General features: G+C 34.6%; 1 protein-coding gene across 8 annotated transcripts in view; it reads right to left on the minus strand.

The window, feature by feature from the left end:
• Positions 1 to 315: 315 nt before the first annotated feature.
• PPP1R12A (protein phosphatase 1 regulatory subunit 12A) overlaps positions 316 to 24,041 on the minus strand; it is a 168,593-nt gene continuing 144,867 nt past the window's right edge. For 4 of the 8 annotated variants that reach the window (XM_074270856.1, XM_074270853.1, XM_074270855.1 and 1 more), the window contains 5 exons: positions 11,120 to 11,255; positions 8,964 to 9,068; positions 8,008 to 8,055; positions 4,940 to 4,990; positions 316 to 2,550 (listed from right to left, as the gene is read on the minus strand). In XM_074270856.1, the coding sequence (XP_074126957.1) occupies positions 2,464 to 2,550; positions 4,940 to 4,990; positions 8,008 to 8,055; positions 8,964 to 9,068; positions 11,120 to 11,255 (427 nt within the window). In that variant the 3' untranslated portion in view covers positions 316 to 2,463. Of the gene's footprint in view, positions 2,551 to 3,834; positions 4,031 to 4,939; positions 4,991 to 5,796; positions 5,828 to 8,007; positions 8,056 to 8,963; positions 9,069 to 11,119; positions 11,273 to 24,041 lie in introns of those variants that run through there. The other 4 variants (XM_074270854.1, XR_012482646.1, XR_012482645.1 and 1 more) reach the window with 4 other exon arrangements.

The following is a 24,041-nucleotide window of genomic DNA, read 5'->3' on the forward strand; positions in this document are numbered from 1 at the left end:
ATGGATAGAAAGCTGGCTTTGAAGAAAAAATAATTTGGCTTCAAGTCATGTTTCTGACACAGAATGGTTGTGTGATCCAAGGTTAAGTCACTTAACCTGGTCACTTTCTAAGTTTTCTCATTAGAAATTCCCTATACCAATGCTATCACAAGTCTGACCAAACCAACAAACCAAAACCGTCCCAAGCCTAAAACGGCGCAATAACCTAAAAATTCTTAACATGGATCAAAAAAGAGAAGTTAGAAGAAAACAAAAAAAGCTCAAGCAGGCTTAAATACTAAAGTCAAAACAGAATTTAACATGTCTTCAGAAAAGTTTCAGACATTTAAAATAGTTTTATTTATTTTATTTGTATATGTCAAAATACATTTTTTTTCCAAAATAGTGGGTTTTGCAACTAGTTTCATGCAGAAACAAAGTCTGCGCAATACTACCAATAAAATCAATATAGCACAGTAGCTGTTCAGTTTTAGATACAAAGAATAAATAACCTAAATACAAAACACTAAAATATTAGAAACACGCATTTAATCATTCTTCACAGGCATCCAAATATCACAAAATATAATCCTTAGCATGCCTTAACTGTTGTGCAACACCGTAACAGGTTGCAGCCATTCAAACTGCATATTTTACCTTAGACCATGGAAAGTCTCTATATTCAGACCCACCTTTCATACAGTTCAATTATGACAAAAGAAAAATCCCAAAACTATCCTTGTACCTTTAAAAATCAAGAATCCTGAGGCTTGGTAGTAAGAGCATAACCTTGTATCTTCACAAAACCAATCAGCAAAAAACAATGTCTTGCTAACCAAAATACCTACCCTCCCACTCCCCAAATAATCTGAATTAGGCAGTTGAACACGATGACCTTTTTAAATGAAGGGGTACAAATTCACATTTAATATAGTATTCAATATCATCAATACAACAGCTACTTCAAGCTTTACAATGTACAATTTATTTTAATGGCTGAACTGTTCAGTGGTTTTAGGAAACAGATTATGTGCCAGTAAGATGTCAGATTTTCACATGGTTAAATGAAAATATAAAAGCTCTTTGTCTCTTAACAAAAGACATCTTTGCTTAAGTACTCTTTTTTTTTCCCATTTTTTTTTTTTTTTTTTTTGAAAAAAGGCCACTGAAATGTACAAAATGGTCTGACATGATGGTGGTGATATCAAATTAGATGCCCCTTCACATGGCAACAACAGTGCATATAAACATTTCTATGAGTAATGGATTAGGTTTGGAAATGATTTAATAACATTACTTTGGCTAGCACAACAGTTCTGGACAGCACTCAGATAAATACAAGAATGTGAAATGTAGTGAAGCAATTATATTTAAGCAACTTTAAGTATAGTGAACACTCAAATGAAAACTGAAAAAAAAAAATTACTTTACAGTAGAAACCTTTTGTAAAGATAGGACTCCATAAAATGCATAATATTTAAATTCTTGATACCACAAAGTTTGCAAATTTCAACACTATTCTGGAGTAGCCTACTTTGTATGAACAGACATTTGCAATAATGAAAAAAGTCAAGCATGCCATGTGGTGGTTTAAAAATCCAAACAGTACACTTATTGATATATACAGCATCACTCAGTACCTGCTAAAATAATCGTGAAGATTACAGTATCCAACATCTTACTCTACAATTAAAACAACAACAAAAAACACCCCAACCCCCCCTCCCCAAAACACATGACTAATGAAAGCAGAAAATAGGATTTGTGGAATTCTAATTTGAATTGACATTAAAGCATTTCATATATGAAATAAATGCATATTGCACAAACAGTGAAAGCAAATGTTCCACCTAGGATTTCTGTTCCAGGTGGTTAAACAACACAACACCATATCACTATACAAAGATGTAATTTAAACGTGTTCTTTGCAAACAATGAAGCTGTGAAAAACACTGTACAGGGGGTTGGGGGAAGTCTGGCACATGAATAGAAGAAAAAAAAGACAAATCCAAACTTAAGCTTTAAAACAACAACAAAAAGTGGAATATAAGAAAACTGGAAGCTGTGGCACAACATCAAAAAAAAAAAAATGTTTTGAGTAACTGTCTTCTGTGAGAGCTGAAAGCTTTTGTTGATGTAAAAGTGTTTCTGTACAACTAAGGCTTACTGGTTAAATATCTGAGGCGTATCTGGCCTTGAACACTTTCCTTATGTATGTTGTAGCTGTAAACAAGATTTCTCAGTCATTTTCATCTTCTCAGCAGCTGCATTAATATGAAACAATGGTCTTGGTGCAAAAATGAAGCAAAACCAAAAAACCAAAACCAAAAAACCCCATAAAATAACCCATAGGTAAGAGGGCATTTGGCAGGATATTTGAAAATGACAGTTCTGCAGGATTCTTTCCCCATGAATCCAGTGACTGCCACATATGGTCCACTGGGGTTACTAGTATGTGCAATATTGTTACTTGCTGCTTTTCTTTTATTTGGAAAGTTTGCTTATAACTCTGATCAAGGCCCCATTTTCATCTTTTAGCCTCTGGTTGTCTGCTTTAAGGTCTGGTAACATCTGAAAGTAAAAAAAGAAGTCATGGTTAACTATGGGAAAGTGAGAAATGAAACAGTGGGATAAGATCTTAATGTAACTGCCAATATTTCTTTCTAGGTATTTTAACAAATTGTTCTTTTGACAAATGTTATACTTTCACCACAAACAAAAAGCAAGTTGCGTCAGGTAAATATATTTTAGTGGCTAAATCAGATGGAATAGGAGGACAGCATGAAAAAGTTATCTTTGTGAAGAAATTTCTAGTTTGTTAAAAAAAAAATCAATCAGCTTCTCTAAGGGCAGGGAGTAAAATCTATGAGACTTTCTGGCATCAAGATTAAGATCTAGTGTATATTAGTATATTCTAGTATTATTAAAAGAAATCAACTGAGAAGCAGCTTTCTGGTTTTTAATGAAATCTCAAAATTTAAAAAAAAAAATTTCTTGTAAAGTATTAAAGCATTTTGCATTGTGTGTATATAGTATGCTCAGTTTACTACTACCTCTTTTGAGAAAACATTTAAACATAGTTCTCATTGGTTTCCGGTTTCCAAGGACAAATACTAGTCTCACTATTAAGAAATTATACTTTCCCAAGTTCTTATATGTTTATTATGTTTATTCTACTAGCTAACAGTAAAATACTGATGAAATGACCTATTAACTTGAAATGTAATAGCAGTATTCTGAACGTAATTTTCAAGCAAGCGTTGAGAGAAAAAAAGGTTTGATTATAAGGAACGACCTCTAATGTACTTCAACATAAAACAAATTAAATAAAATCAAGTTGTCATTAAGATGAAAACAAGCATAATACAATAGATGAATCAGAATGTCTCTGAATAAAAACTAATTTTGGAGGGACAAAGGAAGATTATAATAAAAGGGTTGGACTAGATGACCGCCAGAATTCCTCCTGTAACTTATGACATATCAATTTAAACTTATTACTATATTACAAAGGTGGATGTGTCTGATCAATTCAAAACCCACACTTGAGACTGTTTACAAAGACAAGATAACTGTGAAGTGAAAAAATTCAAACCCTCAAAGCTAACAATCTCAAAACACCTGTCGAGAGTAATTTTGAAGTACATATTTATACAACTGACAAAAATCTTTCATTCTATTCCCTGACTAATGTGACTGCATAAATGTGACTGTTTTAATGTGACTGCAGCTTATCAGTGGCCATGTATAATTAGTGAACACTCTCTAAAAACTCCAAGCAGCAGCATGCAGAATTAAAACAGTTACATGACAGTCTTTAGACACACAGGCATTAATTGTAAAAGCGGGCCCAGCACACTAACACTACAACATAAAACACCTGCCTGGCTCTATCAAGAAGTGTAGCAAATATAAATTACAACTTGACAGCCTGTGGTGGCCCACAGGACCCTGACCGCTTGGCTACCACTCTGGCCAAGGCCCTATTCTCAGTCACCAGTCGCTCATGTAATTGTCTCAGACTTTGAATCTGCTTTATTTGATGTAGGTTCTGCAGGAATCAGAACAATAGAGAAAAATGAATGAGAATGGAAAAGGAAGAAAAAGCCCAATAGGTACAAAGAAAGTACAGTGAATAATAAAAAAAATTAGTCTCAGAAGGAAGTCTCGCCAAGTTCTTTAGAAAGGGAATACCTTCTTAAAGTACACTTTAGAAAAGCAAATGATTAGTTATTACACAGACTAGATACTGTATTTGGAAGTTAAAATCAAAACTATAAAATGAAGTCTAAGTACAGCTTTCAAGTTTTCCCTACAGTAATTTAAACATTACTATACTAGTATTTTATGCCTAACTATTCCCACAAAAGATGGAGATCTTCATCCACCTTTCTGGTGCTCATCTTTTAAAAAGGTGGGCCACATACTTTCTTGTACTTCTACTAGATTTTCCCTCCCTCTTTACATACGATGTACATAAACTTAAAAAACAAAAACCAAACAAAACAATAAACAACAAGAAAAAAACTAGGTTATAGAAAAATGTATGAGAAATCCTTAGCTAGTGAAACATTTTAAGAACAATGAAGTCAATATTATAGTCAATCTTAGGAATATTTTCTATAGCTCAAAGTATGGAACAATTTCTGACTTAAAATTGGTAATGGAGGAACAAATTTATAGCTAACCCATGGAGAATTTCCAAATCTTATGTGACCATTATTTCCCATACCCATAGTTTACAAGTATTGTAAAACTATTATAATTAATGATTGAATTTTAATTTTTTGGTCAGCTTAACTCTGTAGTTAAAATTTATTTTAGTGGTCTGGGAACAAGCTAAAAAAAAGCAAAAAAGAGATGGCATGAGCAATCTGGAATCTGAACTATCAACTTAAATATTGTTACTGCATAAGGGAACTAAAACTTGAATTCATTTTAAGTAGCATAGCTAGCTTACTTTGAGTTCTTCTTCCATTTCAGATATTCTTCTTTCTAGAGCTCTTCGTTCCTAGGATCGAACAATGTGTTAGTATTAGTAATGACAAAATAATTACATTTTTAAAGCTTTTATATATATATACACTGTGAAATAGTGATACATAAATAAAAAAAAATAAAAAAAAAACAAATCAAGAGCAGTGTAGATAGAATGTGTAGATAGAAATGTGATGCAGGTGATGTGTAGAAAGCTTTCTAAACTTTGAAAAAACTAAAAATCAAGACCTGTTTTTAATATATTTCTATTAACAGATAATCTTTTCATTAAAGGATTGAAAAGCTGATACGCAAAATTGCTTCATACCATGTCTGTTTTAGCTGTTTACATAAACTACGTTAGGTAAAACTATAGAATAGATTATACCACTCCAAAGATGAATAAATTCATATGGAAGTTTAAGTAAACCAAACCCACATATGCACACACAAAAAGAAACCCCAAATAATTATGCTAAAGTGGTATAAGCAAAGAAGCAGACAAGCAAATGTGAATAAAATCTATACTAGGCTTAGACAATTTGAGAGCTCTACACTATTCATTTCTCCAGATCAATTATTTTTCCTTAATGATAATTTAAGCAAAAATTTGTAGAGGCTTACTTCTAAGTTGATTTCTTTGTGCAGCATTAAGGCAGTGAATCTAATTTAAAAGCAGTTGCATTATTTTGTTATCTTTTTTCAAAGAGTGATATGCAAAAGCAGCATACAGTATATTATGGCAGCCTAGGTTTGTTTTTTGAATTAGCATACTGAGGCATTATGCAAAATGCAAGCAACAGTAAACTGATGTGCTATAAAACTTTGGTTAGGTCATACCGCCCAGAAGATACTGACTCTTGCCGGTCACCTTTCAGATACAAACCATTTGAATTTAGTTTAATCATAACAAAGCTCTTTTTATGACAACTTTTTCCCAATTAGTAACTATTGTCAATCTTTAGTAAAAGCGTTTACTGCCATTGTTATTGTCTCATGATTTTATTTAACTGATTTTTAAAACCTACTCTAGCAAGTCTATACACATTCTTACAAGCAACTTACTATTTCAGTATTGGAATGCTAAAGAAACCTCACACACACAAAAAACTTTATAAATTACAAATTATATTAATAGCACTGGCTCCTGGTAAAGAAGACTATTAACTCTTTTCATTAACCTAGATATTTAAATGTTTTTCAAAGCATTTTTATAAATATCATTTCATATATTTTGAAAACCACTTTATAAGTTAGAAAAAACATGTTTTATTATTGTAACATGTCAATGTAACCATGTAACAAATTCAAATGGTGCTGTACTGACAAAAACATTAAATGGCCCTAGAGCTTCTGATCGGAAACTTTTTTTGTGTCATGGATGTCTGCCTTGAGAAGTCTGGTGAAACCTTATGGGCACCTCAGAGTAATGCTTTCCAAAACAAAGGAAACCAGTTATAGTGAATTACCAATCATAATGAGAATGGCCCTATCCTAGAGGGAGGTGTCTCTTATGTGAAATGTAGATCCTCTATGAAGGCCAAAGGGAAGAATCAAAAATGGTAAGTCATGATTAGGTTCTGACTTGCATCTGAAGAAACACTGACCACATCAAAGAATAATTGAAGTAACATGACAAATAATGAAAGGACAAAGTGAATCAAGGGACTTTTTAAGTGACTAGTCGAGCTTGGCAGGTACAGTAGAAAGGTTCCTGGTTAAATACTGGAAGTCCTGGCCTTCCTGGGTGGTAGCTCCCCTCTCCCCCCATTTAGACCTTGCTTTATCTTTATCTATGAACTTGGATGGATAAGATGCTCTTGAATACCTATGAGTAAACGACATTTTATTTAATAAAATACTATTTTTTAATTTCCTCTCTAATTACAAATAAAAACAATTAACATTCTCTTTTTTTAAAATTAAAAGTTTTGAGTCCCAAATTCTTTCTTTCCTTTCCCCTCTCCCTCCCTGAGAAAGTAAGTAATCTGATAGAGGTTACACATGAGCAACCATGTAAAAATATTTCCGTATTAGAACTCAATATTTTATAGATTATTTGTAGTAGGAGGTCAAGAAATTTAAGTTAGTGTCAGTGTGTGAGTTTGTGTCTGTGACTGCCATGAAAACACAGATTTAGTATTATTTGTAATTCTGAGGTATCTATATGTCTTTTTTTCTGATCTTGTTAAATACTGGCAAATATATAAATGATGACTATATTAGTTGTGTTTTAGAAATAAATAAAACTTAATATTAAACCATTGAAAGGATACAAAATGGCTATTAGGCATTAATAAGAAATTTATATTTTCTTAGAAATTTCTAATAACCAAACTATTAAAGTAATGCCTTTTTCATTAATAACCTGATTATACAATTGTGTCTCCAACCAATTCAAACAATTTTATTTATTAAAAGTTGAAAATTTAATACAGCTAATAATTTTGACATACAGGATACAATTTTGTATATAAAACACATGAAAATACTACATTTAAAGTTTATAACAACTTTAAAAAAACCTTTTCTGTTTTTATAATTCTGTTTCTACACTAGGGAGGAAAAAAATTCCTACTATTCATGGTTACTAAATCTATAAATCAAGAGAATATAGCTGCTACAGTTGGAAGAATAATTATATTTTTCAATTAAAAAAAATTCCATTTATCTTTATGAAAGTTTAACATAAGGTACTCATAATGGAAGATTTAAAGGTTGTTTCTTCTAAATCACACAGTTTAAGGGAACAGGCTTTGAGAGCAAAGAATGAGCTTTAATTTTGAAGACAGCGCGAATTACATCAAATTGGGTATTTCTTTAAGTATAGTACTCTAAATGGTATGAGATGATAGTATTTAAGAACAATCTTTAATTCACTAATTTCAGGATCAAGAAGAAAACACTTTTAGTATGTAGTATTTTAGGCTACAAATTATTACAGATTTTAAAGGGCTAATGAATTTATAGGTTTTACAAACTTCAGATTCAATTTCATTGGTAGCCAAGGGGAAAAATAATTCTCATTTCATCAAAATATTGGAAGCTTACCCTTTTTTCCATTTCCAGAAGTGACCTGTCAGCAAATCTTTCTTGTCTCTGTAATGTAAAGTTAATATATTAAAAAAGAGAGAGAGAGAGAAAGAGAGAGAGAGAAAGAAGAAATGGGACCAGCTGTGGGACAGCTAGGAAAACTCATCTTCCCAAGTTCAAATCCTAGGGGAAAAACAGCATAACATAATAACTATTAAAAGAAAGTGCGACTGCAATCCAAGCACATTATCTAAAAAAGCTTAAAGGAAGTAAAAAAAAATTTTAACTAAACATATTTACTGAACAACACAATTGTTTTTCTTTTTCTAGATAGGTGGTAGAAAGAAAGTGACTGAGAACATCTTTTTTGTCATAACTTCTATTGCTATTTCTTTTGTTTGCTTTTGGGTATAATAATAAGACTAGTAACACCTAACATTTATTTATATAGTGTTTGTTAGGAAGTGATTTACAATTATGTTCTTTCATCCTCCTAACAATCTTGTAAAGAGGAGGGTTTGAATAAAGAATTAGCCAAGAATAAAAAACAAAGTTAATAGGGAAATATCAAAAAGTACACTGAAATGAATAAGAAAAATGGTATCAAACTCTCACATTTTAATCTGGCTCTGCAGTTGATAACTTCAGGCCTAAGGATAAATATTAGGCCCCTGGAGGCTACTTAACTAATTCCTATGATTCTGTCCCCACCAACATTTTGAGCTTAAAGGAAAAAAAAATATTGTGAGAGGATAGGCTCACAATCTTATTGCAGCAAAAAAAAAATGTGGTACTTCCTTATTATCTCTGAATTATTTTCTAACTTTACCAAAAAAAGGAATCTATTGCATCAAGATCCCATAACTTTAGTCAGAACAATTGCTGGAGACAATCCCAATCCTATTTTTTAGAATGCCTGAATGAAAATATGATATTCACAGTCATTTAGAGATGAAAAAGAAGAAAGAACAAACCTGGGTGGCCTTTTCCAACTGCAGTTTAAGCTCTGTCAGTTCCATATTTGTATCATGTAGCTGTGTTTTCAGTTTTTCATTTTCAGCTAGAATTTGTTCATAAAGCTAGGACAAAAGATAGGGTAATTAGAGACTAATTATCTTTCTGATCTATTATTTCTGTCCAAGCATTAAGCATCTCATCCCCATAACTGCTCTGCTAATTAGAGAAAATAGAAGACATGTTTACTATAAAAGTTTAACTTAAAATTACTTTTGTTTGTACCCAGAGGTTGTAAATAATTCTCAGATCAAGTTATTCATATAAAAATTGTTATTTTTATGAACTGTAAGGGTCCTTTAAATGGGCGGACACAGCGCAACAGGAGATTGAGTGCCCCAGGAAGTAATCTCTGTGGAGATTACAGGGCAGTCCTGTGGGTGGGATCCTAGCCATATTGAGATAGCTTTGTAATGGGTGACAGCTCTCTCGCTGGTTGGCTGTGTATGTGACCTCACAGGCCCTTTATAAGCCCACTGCAGACAGCAGTCACTTTCTTTAACCTGGCTCCCTAGCCTGAGGTAGCTGAGCAAGCTGATGGATAGCCGAGAGAGGTAAGGAGTTTGGTAGTGAACACGTGGGTCATCAGACCAAATGTTCACTAGGGAGCTAACAAGTCAGGGTATTATGTGAGTATGTATAATAAAGGCTTTTAAGATTACACGTGGCTGTTCTTGAGCATGCTACCGGTTTTTAAACTACAGATTCAAGAAATTGTGGCCAGAGACCTTTGAAGACCTCAGAGGAGGCGAGCTGGGTAGAGTTGACACTGCAAAGGTCAGTGGTCAAAGGTACTCTGTTGGGCTTAGGACAGACTGGTAATAGTAACTACCAGGAAGACATGCTACAATGAACAGAAGAAAAACTTGTCTGTGGGAGCTGGTAAACATAGCATGTATAAAACGGGGACAGAAAAATATTAAATACTTTATAAGATTGTTGAAAGGGAAAATACTTTGTAAATTTTTGATATGGATGTCTGATTTCATTGACTCCTAGGTTGGCTGGTCATGTAAAGTACTAGAGAAATGTGAACTCTGTATTAGTAATATTGGATTTAGATAGAATTCTGTAGCTGTATGATGCATTTAATATTTTTTGCCTTATGTTATTTGCCACCTGAACAACTGCTCTTAGTAAGCTATGACCTCCTAGTTGTAAGAATCACATCTTTCAAAAAACACCTTACATGCCACCTTACACAAAATGGGCCTTTAGTAAATCTTTATTACATAGTTTGTTTAAACTTACTGATAATACAATATAACAAATACATTATTTGGTGAAACAGCTAGGAAGTTTAGTAAATAGTTCCAGGCTTGGAATCAGGAAAATTCATCTTTTCAAGTTCAAATCCAGCTTCAGACACTTACTAGCTGTGTGGCCCTGGCAAGTCACTTAACCCAATTTGCTTGTTTCCTAATCTGTAAAACAATACTGGAGAAGAAAATGGCAAACTGCTCTAGTATCTTTGCCAAGAAAACAAAACCCAAAAGGGGGTCATGAAGAGTTGGACACGACTGAAAAAAAAGTAACCATGGAATACCTAAGCCTTAACTAATTTTTGTACTGTATTTAAAATATACACAATTTGTAGTACTGCTAGAAAGGTGAGGGGAAATAACCATCAAAAGACTTGAGTTCTCCATTCCCTTATATTTGAAAAAGGTATAGATTATGACTCAGAATTATCTTTTTCTGTTGACCATCCTCAAATTTCTAATTCTGTTACTTCCTAATAGTTACTCATTAGGTAATTTGTACCATTCTTGTACCTAATTTCTCAGTTCTTAACATTCCTTGGGAAAAATTTATATACTATAACCCTTAATTTTCTTGTGCTGGCAAAGACTTATAGTCTACTTAATGGCCAGCACCACATAATCACGTCTATTTATCTTTGCCTTCTTATACCACCTACCTATTTCAGGTAGAATTAAGGTCATAGAGAGTAAGGGCCAAAAACAACCATGCTCCTGTCACTCCCCCTCCCCCACCAAAATGTCATGTATTCTCCTACATCCACTATAAAATGTTTATATTAGAAGGCAAGTATTATTCTCAATAGCAAAAGATGATTTGACTTTACCTATTAGAGATCAGATGGGCAAAATACCTTTTTAAAATCAGTCGAATCTTCTCTTTCTAGTCTACTAGAGTAAAGTTTTCTTTCTTCCAAGTAACTGTAAGACCCAGATCGACTCAGCAAGGAATCACAACGCTCGCTAGATGATGTTGAACTTGTGTCATGTCTTCAGAAGGAAATAAACTGATAAGTTAAAATTATGATGACAACTTCCAATGTTATTACATAAAGATGTATTTAATTCATATATATTCACAAAGAAGACCACGACTAAATGTAAACAAACTTGGCAAACCAATATAAAATGTCAAAATTAAATCTGTTGACTCTGAGCTTTTAAAGTCATGGTCTCAATACAGAAATTAGTGCTTTTGAAAATTATGCTTAAAGTAACCAATAAAACCAAATATCTTCCTTTTAAAAAATGTTTCAAAATACAAAAATCAAAAAGTAAAACATTCAACTATATATGCTGAGTATGTTTATCTTGAGAAAGAATCCAAAATAAAACATTTTTATCATTCTATTTGAATTCTGGTCATTTTTCAGAACAACTTTCTGGGCTAATGTAACAGTTAATAGCAGCAGGATCTGCTTATGAATTTGATCTTTGTCTTACAGACTTGTGGAAAGTGGTGAGATCTATTTAAGTAATTGTAATTAAGATGTGTGAATAGGAAGTTTATTTCTCTTGGAATGTAGTTTAGACTAGAGGTACGAGAGCTAAGCACTGTGATAAGTGTTCAAGAGATATAAAACTGTTCCTAGCCTCAAATTCAGTTTAATCAAAGAGACAACACGTATAAATGACGATGTAAATACAACACACAACACAACACACACACACACACACACACACACACACACACACACACACACACAATGGAAAGTAACTTCAAATAGGAAAGCACTAACATCTAGGGAATGTATGGACTTAACTTTTTTTGTCATAAACTCCTTGGGAAATCTGGTGAAGCTTATGAACTTTTCAAAATGTTTTTCAATATATAAAATAAAGCCTACACAATAACTAAGGAAAACATTTCTATTGTAAAACAATAATTTAAAAAAGAGGGACTGGAAAAGGCCTCCTGCAGAAGATGAAATGTGAGTTAAATATTAAAGGAAGCTGAAGTCGAAGTGAAGAGTAGGTAAAGGGGATAATTAGTAAAGAGGCACAATGCCAAGATACAGTGTCATGAGTATCAGTAATATGGCAGGCATTGCTGGACTATCAGTGATGGGGGTTGAGATCCCTTTAAGATTCCTCTCTGACTGCCCATGGCTGACCTTGATTCACAAATCATGGTCAAAAGCACCCTTCTGAATATCCAGGCCCAGCCCCACCATCAGCTCAGCTTCCCCAGCCCTCAACTGATCTGAGCTAACTGAAAAGCCCGCCAAGAACTTGGGGGTACCACCCATCATTTTCTAGGTATAAAAGAAACGAGCCAGAGCGCTCTCTTTGCAGAAGCCCTCCCTGCCAACACATGGCACCCTTCCAGCCATGTAAGGGTTCTTGCCTGCCCAGCAGCCACCTCTGGCCCTGGCGTCTTTCTAATTGAACTTTACTTCCAAATTCCTATCATAAACCTTTTATTTATCAATCTAGGTTTTGGGCCTGTAAATTCATTTATAGGGGACACTGCACATCATGGGATTATCTTACTATCTATGTGCCAAGAAACGGGGTTCCCCCTTTCCTTTCCCTCATTGTTTGGTGGCCCGCCAGGGACCCCGAAAATTGTTACCCCGAAAACTAACCTTAACCTTTTCAGGTCTCTCAGAACCAATCTTCGTCCTTAGCAGTTTGAGCACCTTCCAGGAAGAATATCTGTGTTCCTACCCTCGTCTCACTCTATCTCTAAAACATAGGGCACCCAGACCAGATTTGGGGTGCGAGCAAAAGTCTCCTGTGGAGACTACTTGCTTTTCAGGAAAAAAGTCCTCTTTTTGTCTCACTCTGTCTCTAGAGGCTGCTTCTAGAGCTAAGGCATTTCTAATCCCTTTATCTCACCAGAAAAGCCTGCCCTCAGGCCGCAACTGCAACAAAGGGGAAAGTGTCTCTTCTTCACCTCTCCCCCAACCACATGGCAATCCCTCCGGGGTCCCAGGCCAACAGTCTCCTTGATCTTTTCTGGGGGAAAAAAATCTGTGTTTGAGTCCCTCACACTCCACCGTAGTGGTAGCCATGAGGAGGAAAAGTTTGGATCGGGGTGAACCTGAACTTGGAGATGTGTCTCTACCCAACTGTGTGAGCCCCCATTCTCCTGAGCGTCACCATCTCCACCCTGGATGACGCTCCACTTTTAGTCTGTTTCCGAGACCTGTTTTCTCTAGGCTTCACACTTTGGATTCTCAGCTGGCCTTTCAGCCTGGAGAACACTGACTGGGGACAACTGACCAGAACACACCCTTGATGTCTTGCTGCCAACCCCCACACCTCACGCCTTACCATGAAACCCCAAATCTCTACTACCCTTGTCAGCTCGAAGCAGTTAAAGAGGAGACCGATGCCCCTTTTCCCAAATGCATCTGGAGGTGATGGTTCGAGGGGACCCCGCTACTCTGAAGATCTTTAGAGAAAATCTTCAACCTTGCTTTAAATGAAGGACACTGACCCAAATTTTCTTTTCTTCTTAAATGAATTTAAGTCTCAACTGTTTAAGGGGGGAAATGATGGGGGTTGAGGTCTCTTTAAGATTCCTCTGACTGCCCATGGCTGACCTTGATTCACAAATCATGGTCAAAAGCACCCTTTTGAATATCCGGGCCCAGCCCCACTATCAGCTTAGCTTCCCCTAGCCCTCACCTGAGCCAACTGAAACTTGGGGGTACCGCCCATCATTTTCTAGGTATGAAAGAAATGAGCCAGAGCGCTCTCTTTGCAGGAGCCCTCCTTGCCAACACATGGTATCCTTCCAGCCATGTAAGGGTTCCTGTCTGCCCAGTGGCCACCTCTGGCCCTGGCGTCTTTCTAACTGAACTTTACTTCCAAATTCCTACAATAAACCTTTTAGGTTTTCAGGACTGTAAATTCATTTACAGGGGACAGTGCACCTCATGGGATTATCTTACTATCTATGCACTGAGAAACAGGGTTCCCCCTTTCCTTTCCCTCATCATAAGTAAAGAGCATTAAAGTATAAAAAGATTAGAAAAACAGAACAGGGCAAGTTGAAAGGCTTTACAACATGCTAGAGAGGGGATTTTATATTTGACCCTAGAAGAAGTCATTGGTAGTGGTAGGAAGGAAAAACATGGTCAGGACTATGTTTTCGGAAATCACTTTAGGAAAAGAAGAGCCAAGAGGCAGGAAGACTAACTTAGAAGGCTAGGAGGGTAGCTGTTCGAGGGGAAAGAAGGAGACAAGATGGGGAAAATGTTGTGAAAATAGGAATGACAAGATATAATAATGGATTTTATATATCTGAAGCAAAATTTAATCAAGGAAATGAAAGGTTGTAAGCCTAAGTAACTGGAAGGATTGTGACACTGTTAATAGTAAAAAATAGATTGTAGGAGAATTGAAGGCTGGGATTGTTCACTATGAATATGATGAATTTTTTAGAAGACTAAGGACATTGATTTAAAGATGTCCAAAAAGTAGTTGGGCTCTGGAAATATACTAAAGCTGAATATAAAGACCTGGTAATCATTTGCATAAATATAATAAAAGCCATGGGAGTTGATGAGTTCATCATGTGAGACACTACATTATAAAAGCAACAAGATCTAGCATAGAACCCTGGGGGACATCACAAATGGGGACATAAAGACATACAATGAGCCTATAACAGTTGGAGGGCCTTATATAAAAGTCCAGCAAAGGAGATGGAGAAGGAACAATTAGGCAAAGGAGATGGAGAAGGAACAATTAGGTAGGTGGGAAGAGAACCAAAACAGATTATAAAGTAAGGGATTAAACAGAATAATCAACAGTGTCAGGAGTCACAGAGATGGGGACTAGGGATGATCAATAAAAATAAGTACTGAGAAAAAGCCATTGAGTTTGACAATCAAGAGATCATCCACAACTCTGAAGAGGACAGCTTCAGATGAAGAAGACAGAAGCCGGAAAACAGAGGCTTAAGAAAAGATGAGAGGAAAGGAAGTGGAGACATCTATTTGGTCTAGATGAATTTCTGAAATAGTTTAGCTGAGAAAGTGAAGAGAATGTTTTACAATACTATATGTGGATGATAGGATCAAGGAGGATTGTTGTTATTTTTTGAAAAAATGAAAGAACCTGATTAGCAGGAAAAGCCAGCAAACTGGGAGAAAGTAGAAAAGAAAGTTAGGATAAATGTGAGATTGATAGTAAAGGCAATCTACTGTAGAAGATAGATGGGAGTATGGAAGCATATAAGGCAGCTAGATGGCACATTGGACAGAGTCATCAGGCCTGGAGGCAAGAAAACCTGAGTTCAAATTTGACCTCAGAACTTAGTAGTTGTGTAACCCTGGGCAAAGCACTTAGCCCTGTTTGCTTTTGTTTCCTTATCTGTAAAGTGATCTTGAGAAGGAAATGGCAAATTATTCCAGTGTCTTTGCCAAGAAAACCCCAAATGGGGTTGCCTAACCTCAGAGATGGCTTAAATGAGTGATCAGGAACTGAGAAACTCTATAGAGAAATGAATATCTACATATAGCTCTTGCGTTACATAAATTCATCTCACATAAATTTGACTTGCAGTAATGATTCTGCAGCCATAGGCAAGGGGTACTCCCATCCAGGCACTGAAGTCAGCCTACAGAGCCCCAGAAGGTCCCAAGGAGTCTCAAAGAGTAGAGGGTGAGATCTGAGGAATGGCCCACCAATCCAAAGCAAGAACTGTTTTTTTTTTTCCCCCCCCTTCTGCTCACTTTGGTGGTTCATGAAGGATACAGATAGTAGGAGTAATCTATAGTTTATATAGTATATATAATATATATACTATAATAATATATATATAATATAGTATAATAATATAATATAATAATATTATATATTATTATATTATAATTATATATAATAATATAATAATATAGTATATATAATATATATACTAATAATCTATAGTATATATAGGTGAGATAAGCAAAAGGACAAGGCCCAAAACATTTCCTAACAGAGGACAGTACTGAAATAATTTAACAAAAATTAGGAAGAGGAAATGGAGGTTGTTAGTGCTAGTACAAGAACGATTACCTAAAGAAAATAAAGGATAGAGGAAACAGAGAATGAAAAGTATAGTTCACATCAAAATAGAGGGGAAAATGAACTAAAAACGATTATAATTATGTAAAGCAATTTACAAATACTAAAGTAGAACACTTGCAAGAGATGGTAAGATTAAGTCTTTCTGTATAGTAGAGGTAAGAAAAATAGGTTATAGGAATTGTGTAGTAAGGTTAAATAATTTCAAAGTGACTTCATTAATGTGTGTGTTTTTTTTTTTTTTTTTTTTGTTTTTGGTTTTGTTTTTGTTGTTGTTGTTATTTTTGCTTTTTGGTCTTATGACTCAAATTTAGATAGCATTTTAAAAGACAAAACCAGGTATCTCAAAATAATTAAGTCTTTTATGACTTTTGGCCAAAATGGTACTCTGGATAGAAATAGTCCAAGTCCTATATTTTACATACAATGACACAACCAAATTTTGTATCAGATCAAATATCAAGAAGTAACTATTTCCACTACCGAACCACATGCAGTCAGCCAAGAGAAAATTTAAGGTGGCTGCCAGGAAAACCAGCCCCAAAGCAGATATGAGGTTCAGAGAACATAGAAAGTAGAAGGAGAAGGTTCTTCCAGAAAGACACAGAAGTCAAAAAGGCCCACTAAGATGCAATGGGGCATACCCTGGAAGCCATATAGAGGGGCTAAAAAAAACCAGATGAAGCTCTAAAGATCTAGCACTCTGATTCTTAAACATCTAGGGATGCAATTAACTTTAGGAGGCAAAGCTCAGAGAGAAACCCAGTGGAATTAAGGTTGATACCAAACACCCCACCCAACAGTACAACAGGAATGGAACCTGGACTGGTTGAAGGACTAAATTCAGGAATGAAAAGCAGGGAGATAAATAAATTAAAGAAAATACAAATGAGTGCAAAATATTAAAAATCTAAGAATGCCCAAATTAAGTAAATAGTAAGTATTCTGTAACAAGTGCAGGCAGAGATCCAAAGGGAAGAACTTGCTTTTTCACAAGAACATAAATATACTGAAAAGAATAAGATTTTTAAAAAATGAAATAAAAGCTCTGGAGGAAAGAATGAAGAAAATAAGTAACTCTGAAGAGAAAGAGGGAAAACTTACCAAAGAAGATGACTTCCTGAAAACTAGGATAGACCGAACAGAAATTAATAACAAGAAACATTAGACAAAAATCAAAAGACCGAAGAAAGAAAACTAAGACATCTGATATAATTTAAAAGCAATGGATCCCTGAAAATCAAGATTTATTAGAACCACAAAGGAAAAACCTCACATATTTCATAGCCAAATTCAAGAGCTCCCACTAAAAAAATTTTTTTTTCTCTGTAAGAATCCAGAAAGGAATTCAAGTAATAAGGAATTATAATTATGGCAGGGGCAGCTAGATGATGAAATGAATAGCATGCCAGGTCTGGAGTCAGACTTCAAAAAAGAGTTCAAATCTGGCCTCAGACACTAGTTGAGTGACCCTAGTCAAGTCATTTAATCCTATTTGTCTGTTTTCATATTTATAAGTGAACTGGAGAAGAAATGGTAAATCACTCCAGCCTCTTTCCCAAGAAAACCCCAAATAAGGTCATGAAGAGTCATGAGGTCATTGAATTTGACTGAAAAATGACTAACGAACAATGATGAAAGACCTGGCAGCTTCTATGAATGAGAGAAGATTCTGGAATATAAGATTCCAAAAGGCAAAAAGAGAAAAGCCCACAATGGAAAAACAGCTTATCTTGTGTCCCAGAAATCTAAATATGATTTTAGGGGAGAAGACGACCTTTAATGGAAGAGAGGCTCTTCATTTCTATGGAATAGATCAGAGCCAAACAGGACTTTAAATGCAAACACAAAACTTAAGAGAAAACTAGAAGAAAAAATTTGAATAGAATTCAAAGAGTTATTGAGGAAGCTAAGAAAAACAAAGGGTATAAAGGAAGACTGGTTCTGTTCTAAAGATTTTAAGATGGAAAAATGAAGGGAAATTAAAAAAACAGGGTAAAAATGTAGAAGGTAGGGACATTAGGAAGTGAAATTGTTTGTTTCTTGTAATTAGTGTATACGTGACTAACACCATATATGCATGAAAGAAAAAGTTAGGAGAAGCTGGCCCTCAAGTTGAAACTCATTCTTTTGGTGCTAGACTGTATATGTGCAAATGTTCTTCTTTGTTAGCCATTATATTCAGAATGAAAAATGAAATTATCAAAAAAGGAGTGGCTTGCTTACTTTAGGTGGTGAAAACCTAAATAGATAGCAAATGTCATTGTCATTTTAAAGATGAAGAAATCAAAAGTTATTAAGTTCAAAGAGCTAGCAAATGGTCTTAGAGTAAGATCTTTTTGGTTTGGTGATTTAAAAAATTAGACATCATTATCTTCTATTTTTATAGAAAAACAAAATTAAAAAAAAATTTTTTTTAAACTCTAAAGGTTTAAAAATAGAGAACTGTTAGAGCAGGGGATAAATGCCAAAGGCTGCTATTTACCTTTAGGTTAAAAAATATATAATCCTATATCTGGCTTAAAACCCATCATAACCTGGTATTTTCCAACCTTTATAATGTTCTTTCACTTTCCTCCACTCATTTGGTTACACAGAGATGTGAGCCTTCTTGTCCTATTTTCCACACTTTCACTGTTTGCTTTTCAGGACTAGAATTCTCTCCTTCCTCCATTCTCTATTTTCCTGGCTTCCTTCAAGTACCAGCTAAAATCCCACCTTCTATAAAAAAGCCTTTCCTGATCCCATTTAATGCTAGTGTTTTTCCTCTTTCTGATTTGTAATTTAACCTGTATATATCATATTTGTACAGAATTGTTTGCTTATTTTGAAGACTGAAAACTATGGGAGAAGGGACTGTCTTTTTCTTTGCAACTTCAGTGACTAGCAGTGATTAGCACACACTAGGCATTTAACACATGCACATGCTTGTTAACTTGACTTGCATCCCCTTTGATAGCTGATAAAACTAATCAAATTTTAAAGAACTGAAGAAAATGTTAAATTTCATAGGTTATTGAAACTATTTTAGAGCCTCCTTCCCCACCAAATTCAGGTTCAGGGATCTAATGCATTACAGTAGGGGTAGGGAATCTTTTTTTCTGCCAAGGGCCATTTAGATATATAACATCATTTGTGGGACATACAAAACTATCAATTTAAAAATTCAAGCAGTGGGAGGTTATTGTGGGAGCTTTCTGCTCATCACTGCTTGCGGTTGCTTTAGTTAGGACCTGATGAAGTGATTTTGTGAGGTTTATATGGTTATTCAGTGGGATGTTCCCTATCACTGTACTAGAGTGATTTTAAAATCTGAAACATCTAGTAGGGCAGAAAAGGAGAAAACAGATTTTCCTTCTCTTTTTTGGATACAATAAAAATGATCTTTCCAGATATCTATTTCACTAGAAAGCAAAAAGTGCTCATCCTTATGTATTTGCTGACAAAGGCAAAATGAAATCTTAATGTTTCCTTACAGAAAAACCCTTTAAAACATATACAATATTTAAAAATATACAGATATGCATCAGACGGAAAATTCAGTTAAACAAAAAGACAAGGGCAGAATTTCCCTTGAATTGAGAAGAGGTAATTTTTTTTTTTTTGTAATATGAAAAATATACACATATACATTTATGCATGTGATCATGTCACAGTACATATTCAAATGCACTATTGTCAAGTTAACCTTAAATTAGCATAATATATCTTGTCTAACAAAATAGGCTTCAAATAGTTAACATTGGAAAAAAAGGAAGAGAGTTATGTTCTTCCCCCTTCCCAATTACATGTAAAAACCATTTTGACCATTAAAAAAAAAAGAGATAATTTCAAATTCCCTCATTCTTTCCTCTCTGCTTTCATTGAGAAGGCAAGGTTATATATGTGCAGTCATGCAGAACATATTTCAATATATCATGTGAAAGAAAATACAGAATATAGAGGGGGAAAAAAGTATGCATCAATTCATTCTCTAGAAATAGAGAGCATTTTAAAAATCATAGGTCCTTTCAGAATTGTCTTGGATTATTATATTGCTGGAAGTCATTCACAATTGATCATCATAGATATTGCTGTCACTGTGTACACTTTTCTCCTGGTTCTGAGCATCTGATCATTTTTTTATAGCACAACAGGACTGTGGGCTATGCTCTTGTGACAGAAGAATCACACAAATGCTGATGTACAAATGATGCTTTGAGAGAAAAGAATCACACTGTGTTCTGGAATTGGAATTCAATTTTCTGGAGTTGATATATTTTATGCATTTGGAGCTTTAGTTTTCTATTATTTAGTGAATCTTACTAGGAAGAATATATAGAAGTATATAAAATATTTTAAGTTTCAAACTTTTATGTAAATAATCTAGCATATATCTCACGGTCCCTTGTTTTTGTTTGGTTGTGTTTTTTTTTTTGTTGTTGAATATTATTTAACTAATTTGCCTGTATTCCATTCCCTCCTACATATTCTGGCAGTGTAGAATATTCTTTTATTATACAATTTCATTTCCTTTGAATTTGAAGATCTTTCTTCTGGTAACTAACAGAAATTGTTTCTAAAATAAATTGTTTTAAACTACTATGTGTTTTGGAGTTTGAGGCCCGGAAGAAATCTATAAATTCTTGCAATGCCATTTCATTTTCTAGATTCAGAAATTCTGCAAAGTTCTCCTGAATTTATGGCATTAAGGTTTTATTGTCCTGTCACGTCCTAATGTGAACTATGATTTTTTAACGCTATCATTGGAGATCAGTATGTTCTTACTTACACAGTGAGTTTATTTTCTTTTAAATTTTTGTTCGCCTCTTCTAGATTGTTTTTTTCATCTATGTATTTGCATTGTTGAAACTTGCCATTGCAGAATCTAGTTTTTCCCTTTGCTATTTCTGCTGTGCAGAGTATTTGTTTTTACAACTCTCATTTTTCTTTTAAAACATTGACACAGTATGTTGCAATTCTATGTTCTCCTCAAATTCCAAAAGGTTATCTGTCTCATCAAATTTGGATCATTTTTGTTTTGCAAATGTCTGAATTAATTTATAGATTTAGGACCATGTTTCTCTTCCCTGTTGATTTATCTATTTGTGTCTGAGGCCTGAGTTTTCTTTTTCCTGAGGACTCTAGTAATTTCAAACTTTCCCTCCTCTTATTTTCTCCTATTGCTCACTTTCCGACTTGCTGATCCTCTTCCTCAAATGGTAGTATCTTTGGGGGCTGAATCTCAAAACATCTCAGCCTCCTCTCACATCAGCTTAGGTCTCTATCTCAAATGAATATAGGGTAGATAGAACCGATCCCAGCTCTCCCCATCTGTCCATGTCCTACTCCCCTTATTCTTCCTTTCATTGACTGGGAAATGGCAATTCAATTAACTGCCATGTTGGTGCTAAGAGGTTAATTTTTGTTTGAATCTGAGGTTCTGAAAGAACAGGGGTGGGAGGCAGGATGTCTGCCTCTTTCACTCTGTTCCTGAAGCTCCTTAAGAAATTTTTTTATAACAAAGGATGTTGCCTGCTACATGGTCCCAATAAGCCTAGAGTACTACAGAAGTATGCTGGCTGCCTGTGCTGGTCTGAGGGGGCTTGAAAACTTGGAGCCAGGATCTCCAAGGTGCCAAAAAGAGAAGGAAAAGACAGGGTATAGGTTTGGGTTTTCTTTCAGGCATTCTGTGAGATGGCTAGTCCAGCCTTGCCACTGTAGTTTGAGAAATGGGGAGAATTGCTTAAGAAAGCTCTACATATTTATTTTTCCCCTTGAGCTTTCTTTTGAATCAAAAGAAGCATGGAGAAAAGGTTTGTTTTTTTCTTTGGTGCAAAATGTTTGTTTTGGAGAGGTCTGAAAAGTTAAGGGAATTGAGAGAATAGGCTTTATTTATCTTGTTTATCAAGTGACTCAGAAATATATTTATTTATCCTAATATTAATCCTAAATATTAACAACTCATTTGCTGTGATGTTAAAGACCATAATAAGATATCAAGGAAGTCAGTTCACTTCTCTGGGCCTCTGTTTCCTCATCTGTAAGATGGACTTGAACGATGAGCATGCCTCCAAACAGTCCTTCCAGATTTGGAGCTTCGATCTCCATTGTTTGAGTCAGTTAATATGTTACATATGGAAGAAAGCCTGTATTACTCCCTAACATTATTGTGGGGAAAGGACTCTAACCAATTTTAATACACCAGAGAAATGAGTTATTCTGTCAAGAAATCTTTCACATAAAAGTTCATGAATGCTATCATTCTATTCTTTTATAAGTAATGATCAAATAGGTTATTTTGGGGAATTTAACAATTGTATTTATTACAACAAATTACACATAATAGTGTCAATTATGTCTTACCAATTCTAGGATATACCGAAACTTCTTTTTTTAAAAGTACAGGGGAATGAGTTAATAGCATATATTTTTGACTGCTCTGAGATAACAGTAAAGGGAAAAATGATAGGTTGCTCTTACTTTAAAAAATATTTTTTAATGAGAGAAATATTATCAAACAGGGAAGTTTATCAAGAAAAAAGGTTCGAAGTTCAAACTTCCTTATAGTTTTTCAACCCAACCCATGAAAAGTTGAACACCTAAGAAGTTAAAAATAGTAAATGTTTTATTAATATTAATAGACATAGTGGGGTTTTTTGGGAGGGAAAACTTACAACATATAGTTTTTGTGCTGTCTGTACAGACTTTCAGGTCTCTTGGACCTTTTGACCAATCAACGTAAAGTTTTAAAAATGTCTATTTTACTGGTGCATAAAAGGGCATGAACTTAAAACATTGCAAATCCATGATATGACTTCTTCCCCCTCTTTCCCAAGGAAGCCTTGCAATTTCTGATCTCCACTGAGAAGTTACTTGTACCTGGCATGCAAGGCCTGAACATCTAGAGGCTTCCAACACCTGGTGTTACTCTAACCTGAGAATCAGCCTAGAGTAGGAAACAGTACACTTAACTTGGAGCCTCAAACATGAAGTTGTAAGTTACTACCTTAACCTGAATGTGACAGCAGAAAAGGTATCAACCTAAATTGGGATATAGTGTTTCCTCATGTGAATATCACACACTTAAGGCACAGTTCCTCCCTCCACATTATTAAAAGTTAAAGAACAATATGAATGATCTGGAATATTAAGCGATTTGTACTTTTTATATCTTTACTAGAGGAGCTCTCCTCGGGATGATCTTCAGGAGACTAAGGACAGAGTGAGAAAGCATGGATAAGCTGCAAATACCCACATTGATTGGATAAAAGATTCACTAACATACTGAATTGTATTGTTTAGTCTTGGTCTTTAGATGGTAAATAATGGGTTACAAGGATTATACAATTTCTAATTCTGTGTTCCTACAGGAAAAGTAGGTCTGTTTTACAATTATCCTTTTCATGATACTACTGAAGGAATGCACTATATCAACCACTGGGGATCTTTTCCATATGAAAATGTCTCTGGGTTCTGAATATCTTTTTTGCTCTAATCCTTCAGAGAAGACAGAGAATGATGCAGTGTTGAGTTCCAGCACAATCTGGGGCTGTAATCTCTTCCATGACTTTCCATATAACATATGTAGTTGGGGTAATCAGAGAAAAAGCAGAGGTTCTGATGCTTCTTTCTCCAAACATTTAACTAAATATAGTTTGATTTAGCATATATGTGAATGCCCCTTTATTATTACAAAATAAATTAAATATAGATATTACAGAATAAAATTAGTAATATTTGTATTTTTGTTTGAGGTATCAATTGCTAGAA

This window comes from Sminthopsis crassicaudata, chromosome 5, assembly GCF_048593235.1.
Source record: "Sminthopsis crassicaudata isolate SCR6 chromosome 5, ASM4859323v1, whole genome shotgun sequence".
Taxonomy (NCBI): Eukaryota; Metazoa; Chordata; class Mammalia; order Dasyuromorphia; family Dasyuridae; genus Sminthopsis; species Sminthopsis crassicaudata.